General features: G+C 37.1%; 1 protein-coding gene across 2 annotated transcripts in view; it reads left to right on the top strand.

Annotated features, from left to right (window-relative positions):
- Positions 1-14,006, top strand: part of LOC124787679 (protein arginine N-methyltransferase 7-like) — a 118,624-nt gene extending 104,618 nt beyond the window's left edge. For both annotated transcript variants that reach the window (XM_047254499.1, XM_047254498.1), the window contains 4 exons: positions 149-491; positions 9,255-9,491; positions 9,586-9,743; positions 13,366-14,006. In XM_047254499.1, the coding sequence (XP_047110455.1) occupies positions 149-491; positions 9,255-9,491; positions 9,586-9,743; positions 13,366-13,624 (997 nt within the window). In that variant the 3' untranslated portion in view covers positions 13,625-14,006. The remainder of the gene's footprint in view (positions 1-148; positions 492-9,254; positions 9,492-9,585; positions 9,744-13,365) is intronic.
- Positions 14,007-25,407: the final 11,401 nt, after the last annotated feature.

The following is a 25,407-nucleotide window of genomic DNA, read 5'->3' as shown; positions in this document are numbered from 1 at the left end:
GTATGTATGTAGCTCATGTTCATCTACCATATTCTCTCCTTCATTAGTGCTGTTTGTGATTAATATTTATATATGCGGTCAACATAGTTTTCACTGTGAATCTTTTGTGCTGAGGCTTCAATTTATATTTTATTTTTCTTTGTACTAGGCATGAAACAAATTCTTTACGTCCCATCTGTGATTGTGGTTTACACGTGATGGCCAGTCGAACCAGAATTGGCTGTATGAATGACAAATCTCGGCGTAGAAAGTTCATGTCCGCATTGAAATCTGCAGACATTGTCGACAAGATCTGTCTCTGCTTGAGTGATGGTTCCCTCCTGGGTCCTGTTGCAGCCAGCCTGGGAGCTAGACATGTTTATTGTGTTGAAACATACAATCTTGCACGACAGTTTCTGCATGATTATTGCATAAGCAACAATCTGGAAGATCGTGTGACCATAGTGGCATCACCAGAAGATTTGTTAAAAGTTGAAGGTCTTGCCAAGCAGGTATGTATTTCATTATGAACTGCAGATTTGTATATTTATTATTTACTATTTTAAGTGTTTCTGTAGGCAGTACTTGGAAATTTCACACTCTGAAGGTAATTTATTCCGTCTACATATCACTTGATGTTTATGTCATTGTACTTGGAGAGTACTTATCCTTCTTTGTACATTCTGTAGAGGATAGACTTGTATTACCTGTCTTTAATTATTATGGCATCCTGGCCCGGCGAGTCTGAAAGCCCGCCAGAGGGTGTGCACCTTGATGACGGCTGCCAGACAGCACTACTGTGATCTGCAAGTGTTGCTGTCCCGTTTCAGTGCTGGCTATGGAGACATGCCTGCTCTGCTGTCCTGTCAGTGCCCACTGCTGCTGTTAAAAGCCAGCATCGCAGCCACTCAGTCAATCAGTTGTGATTTCACTGCACTATTGTATTGATCTTGCTATGTTTTGATTTGTGTTTGCTATGCCCTAGCCTTTTGGATCTTGGTCTGCTCATGAGTCTTGTTCATCCACCATCCCATCTCCATTGTATACCTTTCTCTCATTGTTGTCCACCTGTTTACTCTCTGATGGTTCACTGTTGCCAGTCGGCCAGTCTCCGGAGGCTCTTGAGTTGATTCTGGTCTTGTTCGATTCCGGTCACTATGATTGGCCGTGAGATAAAAGCTTAGCAGTGTCCCACAGATACGACTTTTGGAACAGTAGCAGCAACAGCTGCACCTCCAGCAGCAGTGACTTACTCTATCATGGAATTTAGATTTTGTCAGATTATCTACAGGTTCAGGCTTCCCAATCCACATCAAGGTTTGTGGTCACTTTCCAGACGGAGTACCACCCATCTGCAATTGCAACATTTAACAATGTCTAAGAGGAATGGGTAACATATACATATTTACAATGGCTGAAACAGCACTTGTTGATAGGGGTTCTAAATGAAGCTCTCCAGTGGTTGCTCTGCCTTTTATGGACTTTCCCAGAGACATTTTTTTTACTTAAGAAATTGGCTCCTTGAGGAGCTGTGTTTTTCTTACCACTTTTAGGAGACAAGGACAGAGTCGATGATTCTTTGATTTACTTATTATTTCAGTCGAGTAATGTATCACAATAATATGCCAGTGCAAATATATTTAACACTGCCAATGGTGTACATAAATGCATATCCAACTTTGCTATTAGCTCTCTCATCATTAATGGCAAAGTTCACCAAGGGTGGAGGGACTGATGATTTTGTAGTATAGGCCTTTTCAAAACTACAATCATCATCATTTAGCAAAACTCTAAGGTGGAACTAGGATATGGAGTGGTGGTGCAAGGTTGAGAGGCATTAAAAAAAAATTATATACACTTAATTCAACTGACAGTACATCCCCAAGGGTGTGCTCCCAGTTCCCATTCACAATCAGATCAATCATTTAAAGAAATACTGGATACAGTCCATCAACAATTAAAATACCAGCACAATTGAAAAAATCTCCAGTACTCCTCGCTGCTTAACCTTCAGCTTGAACAACTATATCAAGAGTAACAGATTTATATCTTTAATGAATTTACTTTAAAATGAATGATAACTCTTTGAACTACCTTAAAAATAAACTCAAATCATTCACTGAAAACAATCGGGTATCACGCACTCTTGTTCCCACAGTTATCTCCAGCATAAAATACCAGAAACCCTCAAGTTGTTTTCACACTATAATAATTATTAACCACCAGAGGGAAGTATGCCAAAATTTACAATAATTAACATTAATGTTATCTGCACTGTCAAACAGTGCAATAAACAGAATGAGATTTTCACTCTGCAGCGGAGTGTGTGCTGATATGAAACTTCCTGGCAGATTAAAACTGTGTGCCTGACCGAGACTCGAACTCGGGACCTTTGCCTTTCGCGGGCAAGTGCTCTACCATCTGAGCTACCGAAGCACGACTCACGCCCGGTACTCACAGCTTTACTTCTGCCAGTATCTCGTCTCCTACCTTCCAATCTTTACAGAAGCAGGAGAGCTTCTGTAAAGATTGGAAGGTAGAAGACGAGATACTGGCAGAAGTAAAGCTGTGAGTACCGGGCGTGAGTCGTGCTTCGGTAGCTCAGATGGTAGAGCACTTGCCCGCGAAAGGCAAAGGTCCCGAGTTCGAGTCTTGGTTGGGCACACAGTTTTAATCTGCCAGGAAGTTTCAGTGCAATAAACAGTTTACAGAAATCTCCTATCTGCTGACCAATGACGAACAATACACTTTTGAATAGATCTTGTCTCTACTGCCAAGCAGGAAGTAAACACAGTTACGTAAATTGTATGAGCACTGGCTCACAGCAAATTTACACAAATTCCAGGTCAATAATTGACACCACAATAACCATCTTCATAAAAAAAAAATTGCAACTGAATAAGAAAATGGGTCCCCAAGACACACAAGAGATTTCTCATTACCCAAAGACTTTCTTATCACAAACTGAAGCTGATGGGTACCAGCTCAAAACTGTTGTGTTGATAATAAGTCCAACCGGTGGGTCCAGCTATGCTGTGGCTCGATATGTGACAGACCCCTTGTGTGGCACAACTACATACTAGTTGCCTGCTGTCTTAGAAAAGACTGCCACATTGACGGCTGTAAGCCGACCCCATAGCATTACCAATCTTTGCAGTGGCACAGTATGTTATTCGCACAGTGTGCACAGTCCATGCTGAGAACAGCAATGGGAGTTTTGTTGAATCAAGCATGTGTTGTGAGGAGATAGTACCATCACAAAACTCAACTTACAGGGATAATATTTTCAGAATACTGAAGCACATTGTATGAATTATATCTGCTATTAATTATAGAGCATCCGGCAGGGATGTCTTCAAAAAATTTGGCACTTAGATAACTGGTACACAAAATGTGTATCCATTCAAATGCTGTATCATTACTAGTTTTTTTTTTCCTCAAAAAATCCTGCCACAACATTAATGTATCTGTCGACAGTGCCCCTAAATGATAGCCAACAAAATATGTGTATTACCATATACTATAGATTAACTTCCAAAATAGGCAACATTCTTAAGAAAAGGATTAAGTAGCCTATGCACCAAGGGGACAGTAGGCAAGCTAGAATTTGGTTAACCACAAAGACTAGCAGCCCCTAATAAATTAAAATAGAGTTAATGAGATCAGCTGCAAAGAGTGTGGATCGTACTAGACAGGGAAAAACAACTAGATCAGTGTGTACTGAACAACAGAAGCTGGAATCAACAACAAAATGGATCCACCTTTTGCAGCATTGTCTGGAAACCAGACACAGTAATGCAGTAGAAATAGTAATACTCTGCTCTGGGCACAATGGGTCATGTGGTGCTGCTTGATTCCCAGTACTGCGAGTTTTTCAGGAAGGGTCTTGTGGTGCAGCTTGATTTTCAGTACTGCAAGCGCGCCACAAGGCTCTTCCCGAGAAACTGCCGAGTGAACAGAGTTGTATAACTTCCACTCTTTCATACTTCCATACCTCAGTGACTGCCCAATCCACTTTCATTAAGGTATGCCCCATTGTAAAAGGACTTGCTGGTAATTTCTATGATGGTATATGTATTATTTTGTATATTTAGTTTTAGCAGCTCATTGACCTGCTCATATTGTATAATGCACAACTTGCTAGAGTGAGAGAGGTATGTGAGACAAGCTTGGATCAGCAGGTTAATGACCATGGGCTGGTACACCAGACATCCTGATTGTGCTTTTTAGGCAGTTTTCTATGGCTAATTTAGACAGATGCTAAACTAGTTCCTAAATTTCTCCACAGAGAATGTGATACAGAAACAGTTCAAATACAATAACACACGGAACAAAGTTGAAACAGTTCACATACAGGTGGTGTATATGACTTCCCTCACTTACGTTACCTAGACGATTGTGATCTCAGTAAGGGCATCATGGCACAAAGTTAAATAACAAAATAAAATTTGCTAAATCTTGAGGATGCAGTCCTCGGGTCAGAAGGGATAAATCGTAGGGAAAAGTAGGAAGTAGTAGTATTGGCAGTTAATTGATGTAATGGTTGGTTGTAAATTCATTTCTTTGTTCATGTTTGTACCAGTATGCATAATAAGATCTTTACCAGTAGCATTAGACAGTGTTCTACTAACCTGAAAGATAAATCACAAAAATAAATAAGCTGTAAAAAAGGTGCAAAAATGTTGTTTTTCCAAGAAATAATCTTCATTAAGTATCCACAGTGAATAATACCATGTAATTTTAGTTGGTTAGTAGAAAGCATTAAATTTTCTTGTTTTAATGCATAGAATGAACACACCTCAATCAGTCTACTCCGATGTATAGTGTAATTTGCCAACAGCCATACCGCATTGGTAACACTTGTTCTGATCCCATCACCAAAGTTAAGTGCTGTCGGTCTTGGGTAGCACTTGGATGGGTCACTGTCTGGGTGTGCTGAGTGCTGTTGCCAAGCAGGATGCACTCAGTCCATGTGAGGCCAATTGAGGAGCTACTTGACTAAGAAGTAGCTGCACCGGTCACGAAAACTGACAATGGCCGGGAGAACGGTGCGCCTCCCCCCACCCCTCTCCCATATCTGCATCCAATCATATCTTAGGGCTGAGGATGACACAGCAGTTGGTCAGTACCATAGGGCCTAAAAGGCCTGTTTGACCCCGTATGCACATTCAGTGATGCGTTAGGGTTAAAGATGACACGGTGGTCGGTCAGTACCACTGGGCTTACAGGGCCTCTTCCGACAGTGTTTGTTTCGTCCATATAGTGTAATGTAACAGTTCTGAATCTCATGTTAAAGTACACAGTACACAACTTTTAACGAATTACTCGATACACAGCTTGGGTTTAGACCTCATTTCATAGCTGTTATTTAATTTTTTTATGGTAGAGTTGTAAATTATAGACCAATCAGTGTCATCAACAACATCCAAAATTTTAATAATGTGTAAAATCATATTTCTGAGTTTATAATTAGATAAAAGAAATGGTTAAATCTGAAGGAATACTAACTCTCTTTCTAGTGCAGTTATTTTCACACAAAATTATTGTTTTAAAGTTCCAAAGTTCAACACTAAAATAACAGGAATGTGTAGTAATATATTACAAAGTACAAATTAACACACTGAACTAAAAAAAATCATAATTGTTAAGTGAGAACATGTGTAAAAGTTAGTAGTTGAAATAATTATGTTATTTAGTAGAAAAATTGGGTGTTTTGGAAATAATTCTTTGCCATTCATACTTTTATGAAATTTTCAATGAAAAACAATTTTTTAAGAACACAAACCATTAAACAATTGTTTTGCTATTGTAGAACATGCTCTTACACTTGAGGTTTTGTGAATTAGTAATTTTTCATTATAGCTTTACAAAAATATCTGTTCTGATAATGAAAATGTAATGTAATTAGATGAATAAAAAGATCTACTCACCAAGTTTTGGCAAGAGAATGCACACGTAAAGCTATTTAAATCTGCAAGATTCTGGAGCCACTGGATCCTCCTCCTCACAGTAGGGTTGAAGGGGGAGGAAGAGGGGTCACTCCTCTTTCTTCCCCTTCAACCCTTCTCCCAGAAGGAGGAGCCGCTGGCTCTGAGAGCTTGCGAAGTTAAATACCTTTATGTGTGTGTTCTCCTTCTGCCATTTGGTGAGTAGATTTTTCATCTATCTGGTTACATTTATATTTTCAAAAATTGATTATTTTCATTGATGCATTCTAGTAATGAGATTGGCATAATGGATTGTTATGTTTCTATATAAGGGTGGTGCAAGACCAAATGTGGTGGTGTTTTGTGTGTGAATGTGTGTGGGGCAAGGTTGGGGCTTAGATATTTTTGTTTGATATTGAAATTATAATATCAAAGACTCAGTGTGTATTTATCAGCAAAATGGAATCAGTTATCGTCAAAAATTGTGAATTTTTCTTTTGCATCATGAAAGAATAAATGAGACGAATAAGTACAAATATTGTCAGCCACATGTAGTTATCATCCAAAGCCTTCCTCAGGAAAGAAAACATAGACACTTTGACAGGCAAGCACACCTCACCCACACTAGACCAGCATTACTGGTTGCTCTGATCGTTCAGAGCTGCTGGTGGTGGCAGCCGAGAGTGCATGAGATGCGCTTGCCTGTGTAACGTGTCTATGTTTTCTTTGCTGAGGAAGGCTTTGGCTGATAACTACTTGTGTAACAGTCTTTTCACTGTGTCTGTCTTCAACTCAAGGTCATCTGTACGATACATAGAAATCTATCCTATTCCTAATGTTGTTATTCCAATGTAGAGTCTCCATTGTACAAAGATTGTCAGATTGTTAATTATGGTGAAGAACTTCGGATATGTTTATTTTTTATGGAAGATATGTATTAATTGTACTTTTGTTCAAAAATATCCAATTAACAGACAGCATGTGGTCATATCTTGGGTTGTCGTACCAACAAAATCAGCTTCTAAATCATGACATGACCAATATTTTTGCAAAAGTTGAATAATTGTTCGTTGAAATTATCAGTGATATTAGAATAGAAAGATTACATAAATAATGGGCATACTGTAAATAAAACAAACATGTAGCTGCAAATCGGGTATAAATTGAAGGATGTATAACATGTGATAAAAGAAGTACATGTGTTACAAATGTCCAGTTAAATTCTGCACCCTCCTGTACTAATCTTGCATATTAAGTCACTTTAGTCTGGCCACTTAAATGAACCCTAGAAACTAAATCTTTACACCTTCAAGAAAGCAGGTGTGTGTGGTTTTTTTTTTTTGCTTTGGACATTTTCACGTCAATTATCTCAACTTCCTTTAATTCAGGCATAGTTTCATCACCTTATTAGCAGGCTTTGTGTGTCTGCTCCCTTCACTTCTGCATTCCCTCTGTGCTCCGTATTGTAGTGCCCATTCACAAATTCCTTAAAGCACGCATCAAAGCACATGCTAAAGAGAATGGGAAATGTCACATGTAGTCAGATTTTCCACAAAGCCACACATTAGTACAGCTTGCACAGAGATCAAGCTGTCATGACGTTAAGTGCTAAAAACAAGTCAGCAATTCCTGCTTTTTCTGTGACCGCAGGATTATACACCTTGGCAGTGAACAACATGAATGATTGGAGCAGGTGGGAAAGAAATTTCTTTGAAAATAACTTCTTTTACAGGACAAATACTCATTTCTAAATTAATTGAGTGAGTATAATTAATAATCATACTAGACCTTGTGCAACACAAATTAATAAAGCTTGACATGTTACGAAAAAAACTATTACTCTTTCTGATAGGTTATCAGCTACACTGAGATTCGATGCCCTGATATTCGAAGTTGCCAACACATCTTTTCTTCTTGGTCTCAATAGCAAGCCTTTCTCAGCAGTATTGAGAATGTAGAGTTTTTAATTCCTGTTTTTTAATTTTCTCCACTATTTTATGTGATTTAGTCTCTTTTAATGTACAGCATATTCCATTTAATGCTGTATCGCATTTGTTCATGTTGTGATAGATAATCTTTTTCCAATGTCAGAAAAAGGCAGCCTTATGTCATTAGTTTAAACACTCATGTGTCTTGTACACCAAGTTGCCATATTATACCTCCTTTCTTAGAATCGCTTTCTCAGTCTGCTGCAGCACACAGCTGGTTGAAGTGTGCAGCTGCAGGGCTTCTCACTGCTTGAAAGCACATGTCTCCATGAACTCTTCAGCTTCTGTTGACAGCATTAGCGTTAACATCGTATGTGCTGTCATGCACAGATACAAATTTGCCTCCAGTTTTGTACAGCATGCATCAGCAGATTGGGAGAAGCCAGGTGAGCAGCCCGCACAACTCTGTCAATTCTTATTATGTGCTAAAAGGAATATGTAAATAAGCACTAACCTTCTCCCCCAAATGCAGTTGATTCTGTCTCATTAGTTGATAAATAAGTTATCTTTTGTTTTACCACATGACAAAAATAAAAATTGTGCAAAGCAATTTTGTCTGTCTACTTTGTTCTTTTATTTTTGTGTTTTATATGACACAATCACATGAGCATTATACTGTGCAACAACTGTTTTTGACCACCCAGTGGCTGTCTTCATATAGTTGATGGGTAAAAAGAAGAGATGAAGAATCATCTTAGAATTTATAAAGTCTCCCAAGTTTTATTTTTATAGTAGGTTCAAATATGGCTTGTTTAAAATTTACAGTCAAGCTCCTCACCAAGGCCTTGAGAGCCCATGGTATGTCGACCAGCTGCTTCCTCAGCTGACTGCGATATAGAAGGGCATGCCACTCTCCCGGCCATTTTGCCAACTTTCCAGACCATGGAGCTACTACTTTTCATTAAAATAGCTGCTGAATTGCCATCACAAGGCTGAGTGCACCCCATACCAGCCCTCCCACTGAGGAAAAATCCTTGCAGTACTACGAATTGAACCTGGGTTCTCCACGTGGTGGCCATCTAGGTATGATGACCACTCAGCTACAGGGGTGGACAAACTCAATGAGCACCATCTTCAAATAAATATAAATAGTTCATCATTTTTCCTTGTATGTACTGCTATTTTGCTTTTACCGTTTAAATAATACTAGCTATATTTAATTTTTTGGCATTAAATTACAAGCAAACGGCTGTGGTGTTCATTCATATACAAGCATAGTCCTGTGGCACAGAAAAAAAAAATCCTTTCTTTCAAAGTTGCTCGCTGAAAAGGTGAAGAAGCAATCTACTGAGTAAGTGCTTTTGCCTATTACTTTCATGAATTTATGTAATTTGAAATATGACCTTTTCTCATATTTTAGGTGACTATAGTGTTTGGTGAACCTGCCTTCTTTTCATCTATTCTCCCATGGCACAATATCTACTTTTGGTACCTGAAAAATGAATTGAATCAACTTATAGCTGACACAGCTAGTATCATTCCATGCCAGGCCAGTATATGGGGAATGGCAATAGAATTTGACCACCTGTGGAAAATAAGATCACCTCTTCATACGGTTGAAGGATTTTCAATGATTAAGTTTGATGAATTAATAGATGTAAGTGTTTCAATCCTGTTAAGTCAATATGTTAAACAGTAAAGTAAACTGTAACACAGTAGCAGTTTTATTGTACAATTTTGTTTTGTTGCAGGCTTCCAGAAACATTAGTGACAGTCAGATCGAAGCTCATCCCCTGTGGGAGTATCCTGGACGCCCTATAACTTGTCCATTCCATGTAACAAAATTTGATTTTGTACAAAAATCATTCAGTGATAATATTGAAAAATCCGGACAAATAAACTGTGAATGGTTTGTAATTTATTTACTCAACATTTGCAATTTTTCATTGTTTCTCATGAGGTGTAAAACACGTGTAATGAATATAATTAGCCATCCCATGGTGTAATCAAACCTTGATATATCAAAGCTCTAGTGAAGGCCAAATTCATCTGATATATAAAAAAGTTTTCAGTCCATGATTTTTTTTGTTACTGTACTGTGATTTCTTCACATTTGTGTGTGATATAGACCTTTCTTTAGTTTTGGTAATGTAAAATCAAGGTATATTGTGAACCATATTGTTGATTTTTTCTGAAATAACAATTTATAAGCTTAAAATAAAATACCTTTGTTGCAAAAAAATTAAACTCAGTAAAAGAATATGTAGCATGTACATTTACAGAAATCATTGTGTTTAAAGGTAATCTGTAATTTTGGCTTGCTTTAAATCTTTGGTCACCTGTGAGTCAATTTCATTGTCTGTAATTGTGATTCCTGAGAATGGATTATCCTCTACCTCCTCACACTTCTCCATGTACACTCTGATTGTGCCAAGAACAGCTTTGGCCTGCCTGGCCATCACTAGCAGTGCTTCTTTGACTTCCTCTTCGTCATTGTTGCCATCTTCTTTTTCGTTCGCTGTCTTTGTGGAGTCAACAGTCTTGACTTCTGTTAGTGATCCTGCTACTGCAACATCATTGTTCCCAGCCACGAAATCTTGAAAACGAATGTGAACGGTGTTGAAGTGAGTCACCACTTTCATCCATTCGGACTGACAGAGGGTGTCTCCTGTAGGTATTGCATAAAATAAAAACTTTAATCAAAATCCCCATAAATCAGTGTCAGAATCAAACTAAGATTGTACATGTTTAAGTATTAAACCCATCAGCTGCTCATTTTCAGCTGTCATAAAAATCCACATTTTCAGAAGCAATTGATCATCATTTGCTTCCCCACATTTTCTCCAGTATCTCGTAGCATCTAAAATTGTGATAGTTGTAGTGTTGACATCATCAATATTGCAGACTGTCGTCCAGACCAACTTGATTATTCCTTGTTCTACGGGCTGCAATTTCGGCGTAATATTAGGTGGTAAAAACTGCACTGTCATGGATTTTAAAAAGAGGATAGCATTGTGTACACTGCAATTGTGCACAAACAACACTACTTTCCGTTTTCCTATCAAAATCCTTTAACCAGTTTTGAAAACACTTCTGAAGTCATCCACACTTTCTTATTCGCAATGTACTCCTCAGGGAATGACTCACACAAATAAAAAAAACGTCATGGTTTTTTTAGGTTTTCTGATTATAAGTGGCTCGAGTGTTCTGTACCTGTCATATTTGGTGCTAACGTAATGGTAACACAATCTTTGCTTTGCTTGCCCCCGTGACATTTTCCTCCTCAGAGTGTCAAATTTTTGTCTGGAAGACATTTGTAAAAATGTCAGAGTTCATCTGCATTAAAAGCTTCATCCAGTTTGTAATATTGAAGGATCCTTTGCAATTCTAACTTCCATTTATCTCAAATTTTGTTGTTTATACTGGCACTTTCCCCATTCACTTTTAACAAAACAAGCACAGGTGATGCGAAAATACTTGAAATGGTGTTTGGAGGAATATGTGGGTAGAAATAAGCTTCAAAGACTTGAGCTGTTGATAATTGAGTAAAGTAAGTAGTGTCCGTGATCATTAGATTTTATATCTGAGTCATGCTTTAAACTGCTCCATTATGTTAGGATAACAGCACCAGATACTGTTCATGATAAGTGATCCTGTGGATGGCACTGTTAATCCAACATCCCTTTTGCTACACAAACAAAATATCTCACTATGACCATCCACGTTAATTATTCACATTGGAAGCATTATCCATAGCCAGAGAAAGCAAGCAGAGCAACATCCACTGAGAGTTTGTCCAGGACTGTAGTGCTAGATTCCCATGCTGTTCCAATGTTAATTGAAAATGAAACCTACATTCATTCAGGATTTATTAAAGGGACTGTTGATTTATAATCACTCTTTTTTAAAAATATCTTATTGATGATATTTTTACAGAAATAAGATTCATCAGTGGCACAGCCTGATTATAGTTTTGATGTGAAGCTGCTCCTTCTTTTTCTTTTTTAAAGCTGTATATATGTCACCTAAAATGAATAAGAATTGAGCATGAGGCCTCTGCACTCTGCCTTCAGGGGGTTGTCACGGGTAAAGAGTAAACAGTGCATGCAGTGTTCATATCAGTTGAGCTTACAATTGAACTTATGTTGTTCGTTAATTGATCTCTTATTTTACTCCTGGCAGTCCTTGAATAATCTTCACAATATTTGAATTGTGTCTGGTATTGCTTACTGTTGAGCTCTGAACAGGGTGTCTTTAAATGTAAGTTAAATATTGTTGGAACAAAATGTGACAATTGTGCTTGCAATGTCACAGTAAGCAGCAGTAATGGCAATGCAGTATGTTCTTTGCCAAATCTCTATTTCAGTGTTCAGGTAGATCATATTTTCAGCTGATTTGGGTGACATGATATAATATGCTGCCTTCTAAAAAAGAGGCTCAACAAGATGTGAATGTCATTCTTTGACCTATGTGATCACTCGGCATAACACCAGTGAACCACATTTGGAATGCATTAGCCCAAGGACTGGAGTATCCACAAATATCTTCACTGAAAGAATAATGGAAAGTGTGTCAGGTATCGCTTGGAACTTTGATGAATGACTTGTTCCTTTACTGCCAGTGTTGTTGGGGACAAATTCCCATCATGTCTTGATGTAGTGCCATGCATCCTATCACACATTTATGTGAGATTACTGATAAAAGAGTTCTCCTGAAAATCCTGGTCAGGACCTGGGGACTAATATTATTTATAGTTTAATTTTGAGACAATATGTCACACACCATTGTATGGAATCCATTATTGTGGATGTGGGCTTCATGCAGCGTAGTCCTGTACTTGGTAAATTCGATCATGTCTTTCATCTCTAGTAACAGTGTAGTTGATGCAGTGTCAGTACTTCATCTATTTTCTTACAATCTCAGCAATTTTCAATAGAATAAAACAGCAGCAGAAGAACTGTAGGTGCACTTCATTGTTTTTGTTGATGTTGTTTGTGTATGGGGGTGGGGGGTTGGCATGCGCACACATTTGATGGCCAAACAACAATAGGTGTGTGTAACACTCAAATCATCCTTTGTACAGTTTGTAGTTGTATGAATTTACAACATTTTTCTTATCACCAACCAGGATTTTATATTGTTGTATTTTATTTGAAAACTTAAGCCACTGTTGGGACATCTGGGATTACTGACACCATTCCGTGCAACCCCCCCCCCCCCCCCCCCCCCCCTCCCGCCCCCCCAAATCAGTAACATTGTCAGCTGTGATAGAAGTGTTCACTGCAGTATCCACAGATTTTTTTTTTTATTTTTTTTTATATCACACAGCACCAGTTTTCCATGTGTTTTGCAATTTTTTCAGTGTTAGTGTATGCCATAACAGAGCCTGGTGTATGTATATTCCATTGTTGTAGAAAAATGTGTTTCCAGTTTTTCCCTTTTGCAGTACTTGATATGTCAATGTTCATCTTTAATTCAAGCTACTATAAAACATATGAAACCAAACTACTTTCATTAATTAATTTTTATAGGTCTGGAACTTGCCATGGTATAGCCCTTTGGGTTGACTGGCATTTGGATGCACAAGAAGAAAATGTTATTTCAACAGGACCAGTGTGTGTACCCAAACCTGGAGAACAAGTGTCATGGGATATTCATACAAGACAAGGCATTTATTTTATGCCAGTCCACAGAACAGTGAAAAAAACTGATGTTCTCTTCTATAAACTTAATTTTTATTCAAAATCTGGAGAAATGATATTCGATTTTCAGATAATGAGTGAGAAGTGAACTAAAGACTTATTATTCAGCACACATTCTTGAGCGAAGTTCCTGTATTGCAGCTCTTGTACGGTGTTACTTGTTCTTAGTATATACAAACAAAAGCTGTTTCACAGCAAGCATGTGGACACACACAAATACATACTCAGCTTAACACAGAAATTAAGAGCAAACTGATCTGCATATGTTACACATGTCGTCATTGTTAATAGTTTATATAATTAAATGTGAACTGAAATGTAATTACACTATCTGTTTTATATGTACATTACACATGTAGTATAAATCAGTGATATATTAATTAAAAAACTGTACCACCCACCTTTTTATACTTGCTGATATTTAGTTATTGATATTTATGACTGTGTAAATTAAAGTTATTTAATAACAATTGCTCTGTTTCATCATTGATGACATTATGTCTGTTTACTGCCTATTTCTTTTGGGTTCACGTGCTACAACTGACAACATATCTGCAGTATGCAACACAATACATCCCTCATATATTACAATGAGCAGCTTATTTCCCACAGCATATATGATGCTTCCTTAGAGACTATAAGGGTCACTTCTGCTGGTAAGTACGATAAAACAGTTGGCAACTTATATGCAGACTACAAGAAAAATAATTTATTATTATTTTGCAACAAAATACCAAAGGAAACTGTTAAAATTGGAATAATGGACTATCATCAGTAAGAAAAACTTTACTTACTCATTGCACTTTTACATTCTGTTTCAGCCTGTTCGAAAGGTTGCGAGTTAAATTACTTGTACAATATAACACACCCATCCTACTTATTCAAATACTATAAAATAACCTGCATAATATATACAAATGATACAAGTGAGTGTGTGGGTGTGTTTGAGGGAGGGGGAGAGACTGACCATAAGTAAGTATAAATTTGTAAATAATAATAATAATAATAATAATACAAAGCTTAAGGCAATGATGTAAATTTAGGAGACCTGATATCATCAGGTGAGGGAGCCACAGTGATTTTGCTGTATTATTTATTATAAATGTTAATGTTTTGATCACATTTTATAAGAACACTTAGACAGTAACTGGCTTCAGTTCACTAGCAACCACCTCAGATCTATGGAAACAAACAAAAATTGCCTTTCAGTTAACATAAAAACCACCTCAAAATTTTTAAAACTTTTTTTGAAAGAAGTATTAAAACATTATTAGCGTGTGACTTACAGAATTATCGGTCCTGCAAAGATGGTCTGTTCATCTGTTCATAATAATAATAATAATAACGGGCACATTCCTCAGAAATGTTCACCTTGGACCATGCTGTGCGCTAATGATGTTCTACTGGCTGCTGAAGCCAAGAACAACCCTTAGCAACCAGTCCAAGCTTGGAAGAACCACCTTGGGCTATGCCTCAGAATAAAGAAAACCTTATACCTGTCAACAGATGCAAATAATATGGACTCAATCAAAATTGACAAATAGAAATCTGCCACTGCCAGTAAGTTGCTCATCGCCTGAAATCACAAACTGTATTATCAAAGCATGGCTTAAATGGTGGACAATGACTGGTGTACTTCTGGGCTGACTCAAGTTGAAAATATACTGCTCTGCAGTCCATCTAGTTGCCTTATACAATGCAGAATGCTGGCCTACAATAAAAGAAGTGGAGCAAGAATTTGCTGTAGTGGAAACAAAAATGTTTCAGTGGACATCTGGTGTTACACTTCTTGACTCTGTGATCAATTACAAAATATGCAGGTGGTACGGAGTGGCACCTTTCATTGAAATGAGAGAAAGCTTTCATGATAAGGATGTTTACTGAGAGCAAACTAAGATTCGACAGTAAGACACAGGTTTTTATTGAAAATCAGTGATAAATGACTTATCAAGAGACGGGGGTAATGAAAGCTAGGTATCCTTCATATAGACCTCAAGATGTCAGGCCTCCACCCTAACCAACCACAAGATCCCATCAAGTGGATATGAGATCCAACAGAGGGGAACCTGCTACATGGTGGGATAAATGTTGTGGAAGTAGAAGAAAGTAATTAATGTGAGTACATGATATCATCATCCTAACTTACCATATTTCTGCAGTAAATGTACATGGTCAAACATGATACACAATTTCGCAAGCCTATATATTCTACATTAATGAAGCCAGAAACTGGGGTAAATTGTAAATTACGCATAGGAGTATTTAGTGATCATTTTCAGAACAACCGCCAATTTCACATGGGTACACCCATGCACATAGCGCATACAACTTGAGGTACCATTTACAGTTACATTTAGGATTACAGTTTACAGTTTCCTCTCACAAATGTTCAATGTGCAACAAACATACAGGCAATTGCCAAACTTCTCCCCCACATTTGCGAACATATCTGGAATTATTGCAGTCACTGGTGGTGCTATGCAGCTTTACAGTTCAGCCAAAGTTGTTGGAAGGGGAGCACATAGATAGCGTATTCCACAAAACCTTACACGCAAAACAACATATACACTATGTGATCAAAAGTATCCGGACACCTGGTTGAAAATGGCTTAAATGTTTGTGGCACCCTCCATTGGTAATGCTGGAAATCAATATGGTGTTGGCACACCCTTAGTCTTGATGGCAGCTTCCACTCTCACAGGCATACGTTCAGTCAGGTGCTGGAAGGTTTCTAGGGAAATGGCAGCCCATTCTTCACGGAGTGCTGCAATGAGGAGAGGTATCGATGTCTGTCGGTGAGGCCTGGCACGAAGTCAGTGTTCCAAAACATCCCAAAGGTATTCTATAGGATTCAGGTCAGGACTCTGTGCAGGTCAGTCCATTACATGGGTGTTATTGTTGTGTAACCACTCTGCCACAGGCCATGCATTAGGAACAGGTGCTCAATCATGTTGAAAGATGCAATTGCCATCCCCGAATTGCTCTTCAACAGTGGGAAGCAAGAAGGTGCTTACAGCATCAATGTAGGCCTGTGCTGTGATAGTGCCATGCAAAACAACAAGAGATGCAAGCCCCCTCCATGAAAAACACAACCACACCATAACACCACTGCCACCAAATTCTACTGTTGGCACTACACACATTGGCAGATGACGTTCACCGGGGATTCACCATACCCATATCCTACCATCGGATTGCCACATTGTGTACCGTGATTTGTCAGTCCACACAATGTTTTTCCACTGTTCAATCATCCAATGTTTACACTCCTTACACCAAGCGAAGCATTGTTTGGCATTTACCGGCATGATGTGTGGCTTATGAGAAGCCACTTGACAAGTTTTCTAACCAGCCACCTAACTGTCATAGTACTTGCAGTGGATCCTGATGCAGTTTGGAATTCCTGTGTGATGATCTGGATAGGTGTTTGCCTATTACACATTCGACCCTCTTCAACTGTCGGCGGTCTGTGTCAGTTAACAGATGAGGTCGGCCTGTCTGCGTTTGTGTTGTATGTGTCCCATCATGTTTCCACTTTACTATCACATAGGAGACAGTGGACCCAGTGATTTTTAGTTGTGTGGAAATCTCTCGTACAGATGTTTGACACAAGTGGCATCCCCATCACCTGACCAGGTTCTAAGTCCGTGAGTTCCGCAGAGCACCAAATTCTGCTCTCACAATATCTAATGACTACTGAGGTCGCTGATATGGAGTACATGACAGTAGGTGGCAGCAAAATGCACCTAATATGAAAAACACGTTTTTGGGGGCGTCCGGATACTTTTGATCACATATTGTACCATGAGGTCAGTTGACCATGAAGGCCAATGATGCAATGTGAGAGCTGCTCACTCCTTATGACCAATCCATGTTCGAGGCAGCCCACTGTTGAGAAATGCTCTTGCACACAGGTCAGTGCAGTTGTGCTATGTCCTGTTGTAAAACAAAATTTTCATTATGTATTTATAATTGTGTAATGAGCTCACAAGCTAGCTGCACCAGGGAGACTATTAACAGCAACCACATGAACTGAAAACTTACATATATAGCCTAGGTACACTTTATTTAGATGTGCAAGTTGGTGTCTTCATTCATGCAGAAAATATAGTTCTGTGAACTATTTGAAACACCCAGTATGTAGAATATCGAGAGATGTTCAATGTTAGTACAAGTGAAGTGATAATGTTCTGCTCTGTAGATTGGCAGTTGAATACAATGATTTATGTTTGTAAGTGCCTCACGTGCTCTATGGCAGTAAGAGCACTGGAATGATGGTCACAAACATGCAGAATTGATGATCACAGCTTTCAATGCCCTTGTGAAGGAATGATGTAGTGCCATATTCCTAAGTGCTATGCCCAAGGGTGAATAGAATGTTACTTCATAATCCCCACACGTATGTGATAGAAGAGCACAAATATGTAATAACATAAGGCAAGAGCAAAGAAAACCGATCTCCTACATATGTATCATACAAGGAAACTTCGAAAAGTTGCACATTATCATGGCAGGCCAAGTAACTGTTACTGAATATTGCACACTGCACTTCAAAGTTACACAAATACACGACTTTTTTTTGACATAGTCACCAAGTATCCTATAAACAATGGTTGGAACACTGTACCGATCATTCAATCCCTTGATGATGATAACCAACTTCTGTTTCACATAGCCATGCAAGAACTGTTACGTAAGTGTCCTCATTGTTGCAAAATCTCACCCTCCCCCAAATAAAAGGATATTCTTTCAGCTTGTCTAAAAGATTAAAATCTCATGGTGCAAGATCTGGACTGTATGCCTCACTCACTTCTGTGGATCATAGTTAAATTATTGGCGCCATTTCACTATGAATGGATGTGACATTGGATTTGGTCCATAAACCGCCAAGATTTAACAGAGAATCTATATTCAAATTAGACTTTTGCTCACAAGAATCTTACTGTCCATTGTACTTCAGTTTCGAGTATGTCTCCAATTTCCATGCAATTTCACTTGTGCACAGATGTACCTGTTACCCAAATGCATTAAAACTATGTCTGCAGGAAACCGGCATGTGTACACTTTACTGACAATGTTCTGTCTCTGTTGTGTGGGACAACATGTGTAATTTACTTTCTGAAGTTCCTACATACTTATGATGAAACAATGGAAAAGTATAATCCCTGAAATACGTATAAAATCTTTCAGCCCCTAACATATTGTTATTAGCAGTTTGAGCACCAATAACTTACTAGTTGATGACTGAGTGCCTTAAAATAATTTCTGGCAGTTCAAGCCTATTCTATTTTTGTTTCTGAAAACAAATATGACATAGCACTTTGTATCCTGGAGCATACATGAAATATGGAATGCTCACAATTTCCTCTTCACTGCCATCAGCATGTATTACAAGTACCGAGTGTAGTACAGTGGTCTTCTACTCACACCAAACAAATGATATAGTTCAGATGGAATTAGTGAATATGCTTTGTGCGTCATTGGATGTTGCAAGCAAGTTGTATGCATGCTGCTCGCTGTGAAGAGAAAGCCACACCCCCATTTATGGATCATCCTTTTCACCCTTTCCACAAGAGTGTGAGCTCCTACACAATCACATCAGAAATGCTCCCACGAGTCTCATTCATGTTTTATGAAGAGTCTAGACATGCACTTTCACTTGCGAGCACTTTCATTTGCATGCTCTTATGTCTCCCCAAGGGTTCTGAATATTTTGTTGGATATATTAACAGTATGAGGCTGCCTAAGTGTACTCACATTATGAGTGATAGTGTAACTCCCTCAGTGTGACACTTACGTCTTTATAAAGTAATGTTTCCAGCAGGACCAGTTTCTAATACTCATGTTAACAGTGTTGCAGAGATGGCTCTCAAAGCACAAGCTCTTCTAAACTGACCTGTTTACCCTAGACATCAAGCCAGTCAAAAAGGTTTAAGTGCTTGCAAAAAGTAGTAAGGAAACAGCATGTGCACTTTTTTAAGCTTTATTTGGTACAATAGGACTAGAATTAACAATCAATCAGTTACACAACAGGTACAATGTTTTAAATAATGAGAAAAATTTGGCTTCCTTTTGCAAAATAATTTGTCAAGCATCGAAAAAGCCTGGAATACAGTAATATTTTATCAAATTATTGTTCAGTGTTTTGGTACAGTCTGCTTCGAGACACAATTCGAAGTTTGCTCCTTTTCTTTTACAAGAAAACAGTCAAAACTGAATTTTAAAGCAAAGCATTGCTTATTTTGTGTAGGTAGCATGAATTGGTACTAGTTTCTTTGCTACAGTTTATACTTATCCAGAAATGTTTCATTCTGTTACAAGCTTGCTTTCTACATCAACTGCAATACAAGTGTCTCGCATCTGGTAACATCTAGAAATGTTTAGAGACATGATTATAAGACTTTCAAAATGCCATTCAACATACATTCCAATCTACATGGACAAAGCACCTAAAAGTTTGCTACATTCATAAATTATATCTTAATTTACTGTAAAATCTTTACAAAACATATTTCAACTTTTGATATAAAAACATTGCATGGACTAGCCAGTTATCAAAACAACTGCTGAGTATATTACAAACAGAATAGAAAACGTTAAAAATGTATCTGTATACATAATACAGAGCCAGCAACATTTGTACTTACAAGACGTAGCCCTATAATTACATTTTTGTATATTTTACTGTTGTTTGATACTTATAAAAAACCATCAAAGGCAATTTTTCCTCCAATATATAGTTAAAAAGAGTTTAAGTACATACTAGTGCATGATTATGTGAAATACAACAAAAAAATTCCAAAGCAATTAATTTCCAGGAGTGTGCTAGTAGTTACAGTGTGATATCCATTATTACAAAAAGTTTAACCATGAAAGGTGTCTTCTGAGGTATTTCAAATCTCGTATTTGTGATTTATTTGAAGTTTAGTACAAAAGTTCATGCGCTTTTGTGAGAGCAGGATGGTTATTGATCCCTTATTAAATAAAAAGGCACACATTCATTTTGATATTATTAGTGCCCTGTGAGGCCTATAATCAACCAGGTCTACTAGGTTGTATTTATACAAAACTGAAATTGAAATAGTCAGGAAGTATAAAACTCAACCATCATAAAAATATATCAAGAGTAACACAAGATTTTTATATGCTTCAGGTGCAACATGTAGCTTTTATTTATTTTTTTAATTTATCGAGACTGTTTACTTAAGAGAAAGGAGGATGTGTAAAAGAAAAGATTGGCTAAGAACTGCATTCTGATTTTACATATCAGATGTGAAAATCATTACACACTGATGTTTCCCATTATATTCAGTCTTCTCTGATGCAAATCTGATAAAATACTTCTATCAAACTTACTAATCATCCTTCTGATGAACACAATTGTATCTACATAAAAGAATTCTATTAATATTACTTATATAACTAAATGCAATGGAACTTAAAATTAAAACATTAAGTCACAGTAAAGCCTAGCCTAAAAGTTCACAATTAAAATTAAAGCACTGATATTTTTGTTGGCCTTTTGCCAATCAGTCATGCAAAGTCTTTAATAGATTTAGTATATATTTCATGCATTTTAACACTGAAAGCACCACTGACGACCATATGCCATCTTCCTCCCCATCATTCTTTTTTCTTACGATAAAAGTTTTCAATGTTTTATTATATGTAACACTGAATAGTTATATTGACAAGTAGATCAGCTAATTTGCCCCCAGGTTTGAAAGCTTTTGTGGTTCCCTCTCCTCTGGATGATAATTAGAAATTTTGAATCAGTTTACACGAAACAAAAATTACAGTTAGAAATATTTAACAGCACTTAAAATTATTACTAGTTAAATCTTATTCATGTTAGCTTTTCATGGTATATACACAAGTTACTCTCTCATAAAATTACTGTTCTTTGGGTTAAGCTAGAAAACCAGTTAATAGTGTGCATCAAGGTGGTTGTTTTCATTGTACGTACAATATTTCGATGACCAACACAGCTGTCTATTTCAGGTGCTCTGCGTTTTACTGCTGTGTGTACCTGCTGCCTGGACCAGTCTGGTTAAGAATCAGGGCAGGAAGCACACATAGCAACAAAGCTCCAACCACTGTGGTTGGACTCTGGGCTACAGGTATAAATAACAGCAAAACTCCCAGCACCTGAAGAAGACAGCAGGGTCTGTCTTTGAAATATTGTGGTTAGAATGAAAACAACAATTCAGCAGAACATCTGGAAGCACATGAGTAATCAATCATTCAGAGAAAACCTGAGGATTACAAATCTAGTAACATAATTTTGATAAAATTATGCAATGAATACTTTAATAAAAACATTTGGAAAAAAATCCTGATGTAAAATAACCAAATTAGGTGGAGAGTAAGTAAATTGTGTAGATCATGTTTGAGAACAAGAGAAAGAGAATTTAAGTTCATAAGGAAGCTATTCAGTAAGATATAGTGCCCTACCAATAACAAGATCACTAGATACAGAGCCCAAGTTTTTATAGAGGAAGAAAATTGTCTGTGTCCTATGGAAAAGCCATTTATCTTCGGGAAACAACAGAAAATCAAAATTGTGATAGCTCATATCACCAGAATACAAGTATTGTGTTCTAACAACTGTGACAAATCTTTTGCTAACAGAAATACTGTATTTGCTATTTGCTTCATTTTTATAGTTAGTTATTCTGCAAGGAAATACACAAATGAGATTGGACAGACACATTAATAATAAACACCAAATGATGACTTTTTGGATGAGCATTTTCTTCCTTGGAATGAGAGAGACAAAAGACAACAACCAAGGACACTGTGAAGGGTAATCTGTAACACATAAAGGCTGTGTGCACTGAAATAATGCAGTACCTAAATTCATTGCCAATGGATGATGAGAGATAGCATTAAGTAATAGTGCAAACACACACAATGTTGCTTTTAAATAAACAGACAGAGGCTAACTTTTGAGCAGAACTACACTAGTATGCATGTCAAATTTAATATACAGTAACAATGCTGGTTCCCAGGTGTCTCTTAATTTGCTTGAGATGTTCCTCAGTGCTGATTTAAATTGTTTCTAGAATTTAGTTTTCTGTAATCGCATTCCTGAATTTTAAAATACACTTTCAATTAAACACAGAACCACCACCTGTTGTTACATGTGAAGAGAATGTTACAGTTGTTGCACAACATCTATTTATTACACTTCCGTTCATGTGCAACATTCTAAAATTCCTATATTGGTCAAAAGAAAATGTCATATATGACCTAACATTCTCTGGTTGGAAGATATAGATGTTATGAATTATTTAGCTAGATAATTTGAAACACATACTAGTAAGAACACATCAGTTCATGTAATAAATGGTACAGTATCAGGAAGTTTACATTATTTCTGTCATTTAATATTCATTGACTTGCGCACAACTTAGTTGACCTGTAATTCTCAATGTTATGGTGTATCAAGTTATCTGGAAAGAAGATTTTGTATCACCTTACAGCCTTTCAATAAATCACGTATGTGAGACACACAAATATCAGCAACATGTAAAAGAAAATATGACTCTGCCAAGGCCGGGTCTGTTCTGTTGTACCACCCATTCAAAATTTTATGTACAAAGTCACTTAATACAATCAGATACATCAAAATATCACTTAATTGAATTTCAACCATTTTATAATAATGAAGGGACATACCACAGCTACAGACTTTGTGGTTTTATACAACTTTCCAAAACTATAGAAGCCAAAACCAACTCCTATACTTGAATGTTGGAAGACCTACCATATGAAAATATTGCCTTAAAATGTACTTTTACAAAATTCTATGTGAAATACACAACTATATTAATTTTGACAGAAGTGAATGCACTTTCAACTTATGGTGAAAAAACAGCAAATCAGTGAAAGAGATACACACACCAATGGATAAAATATTAATGGAATAGCGAATATGATACTAAAAGGGGAGAGCACATGAACAACCTTCCCCTCCTGAAAGCACAATATGTGTCTTCAAGACAAATTACTAGAGTGCAGAAGTATACCTTAATTTAAAACCTGAGAAAATAGTTATTTTTTAAATCCGCATCAGCATTATATTGCAAAAAAATCCACATTCCCATAAGTTATTTATTTTAATTTACTGTTTTCCACTTTAAAATTATAGCATTTCTTTCTTTTTTCCACACAAATCAGTTACGTAACATCACATTTCACAAAACAAATAGTGGGTAGGTTTTACAAAATTTTATAGAAGCTGTCTTCTGTACATATGTGCTAATTTCAGATGAATCATTACAAGAGATTTTAAATAACTGGGAAGACCAATTAACCAAGTAAATCACATGAGTTTAGGCAGTGGATTTATTGGGCCACACTCTCCATTCATTTTATTTGAAAATCTCGTCCAGTGTTCTTTTCTGTGCAGTTCTTGTTTCATTTTCATTCCTTGTCTTGGCATGAAACGATGAGAATATAAAGTTACGGTTTCAGCTGGAAATCTATGTAATGAAGCATTGTTAAAGTTGAAGGAAAGTGGTCCTGCTTCTGATGGACAACCAGTATTTTTTCTTTTGAGATATATAAGATGTTACAGAAGATATTAATCTACCCATCTTGCTTTACATAACACACGTGCACAAATAACACTATAAATACAGGCTCAGAAAATAGTTTCCTCTCTCTTTGAAATATGTCATGCACAAAAACACCATAGTGGCTAATAAGAGAACTTGGTTCCACTACTAGCTCACAGACCTTGAAGGGTGAATATTATTAAAAAAAAAAAAGACCATTTTTTAATGCACAAGGGTGTGCTTCTACACATGTCAGTTGGCAGTGCTACTTTTTGTAATTTATCTTTTATATCGGTGAAAAGTATAAAATTCAATTCTGAATACTTCTTTTCATAACTGCCACCAGGCATTACAATCTCTCTATTGTGTTGTCTTTGATATGCATCAGCAAATGCTTCATAATGTGAACAGTGGGTACTGTGTACCACTACTGTTACAAATGACACACTATAACTCATTACTCTTATCATAAAAAATTCTTATTATGAAAGTTGCTAGTTAGAAAATCTTCAATAGACAACTGAAGGAGGACAATAATGTAAAAAGGATAGCTAGCTACTCACTATATAGAGGAGATGTTGAGTCGCAGACAGGCACAACAAGAAGACTGCTGAACAAGTAACCTTTCATTCAAAAGACCTTCTGAATTAGACAAAAAAAAAAAACACACTCTCACACACACACACACACACACACACATTCATGCAACACAACAAACACGCTTATGACCACTGTCTGGCTGTCATCAACCAGTTGTCTAATTCACAAGAAGGAATTCTGGTTGAAAGCTTACTTGTTTACTAGTCTTTCTGTTGTGTCTGCTTGTGACTCAACATCTCCACTATAAGGTGAGCAGTAATCTATCTTTTTCATAATACTGTCATTATTCCATCCCATCTTTTCCACTGATTGACTTAAACTGAAGGAAGTAGAGCATAACTATGTTGTCAGGATGCTCATCATTCATTCAAGTCAGTGACTGTCATATAGGTATCATTATTTTTAATCTCATCTTATTCCTACATATTATTCGGCACTGCTTTGTTTATCAGTAGCACTGTTTACACACTTATCTTAATAATTGCCAATTTTCTCCTCAATTTCCCTGTATCCCATGAGTTAAGTCGAATAAACTGATCTTTGTGCTGTTTTTAGGCATATCCTTGATCAGCAGCATATCACCTCAAAAACAGGCATTCCGTTACAGATTTGCTACTTTCTTCTGGTATTCTGAATAAGACTTTTGAGATATTTAACAGTCCACCTTATTCAGTATACTATTATTTATGTTTACATGCAGCAGTCACAG

This window comes from Schistocerca piceifrons, chromosome 3 (genome assembly GCF_021461385.2).
Source record: "Schistocerca piceifrons isolate TAMUIC-IGC-003096 chromosome 3, iqSchPice1.1, whole genome shotgun sequence".
Classification (NCBI taxonomy): Eukaryota; Metazoa; Arthropoda; class Insecta; order Orthoptera; family Acrididae; genus Schistocerca; species Schistocerca piceifrons.
Note: the sequence above shows the minus strand (reverse complement) of the source record. Positions and strands in the feature narration are given on the sequence as shown.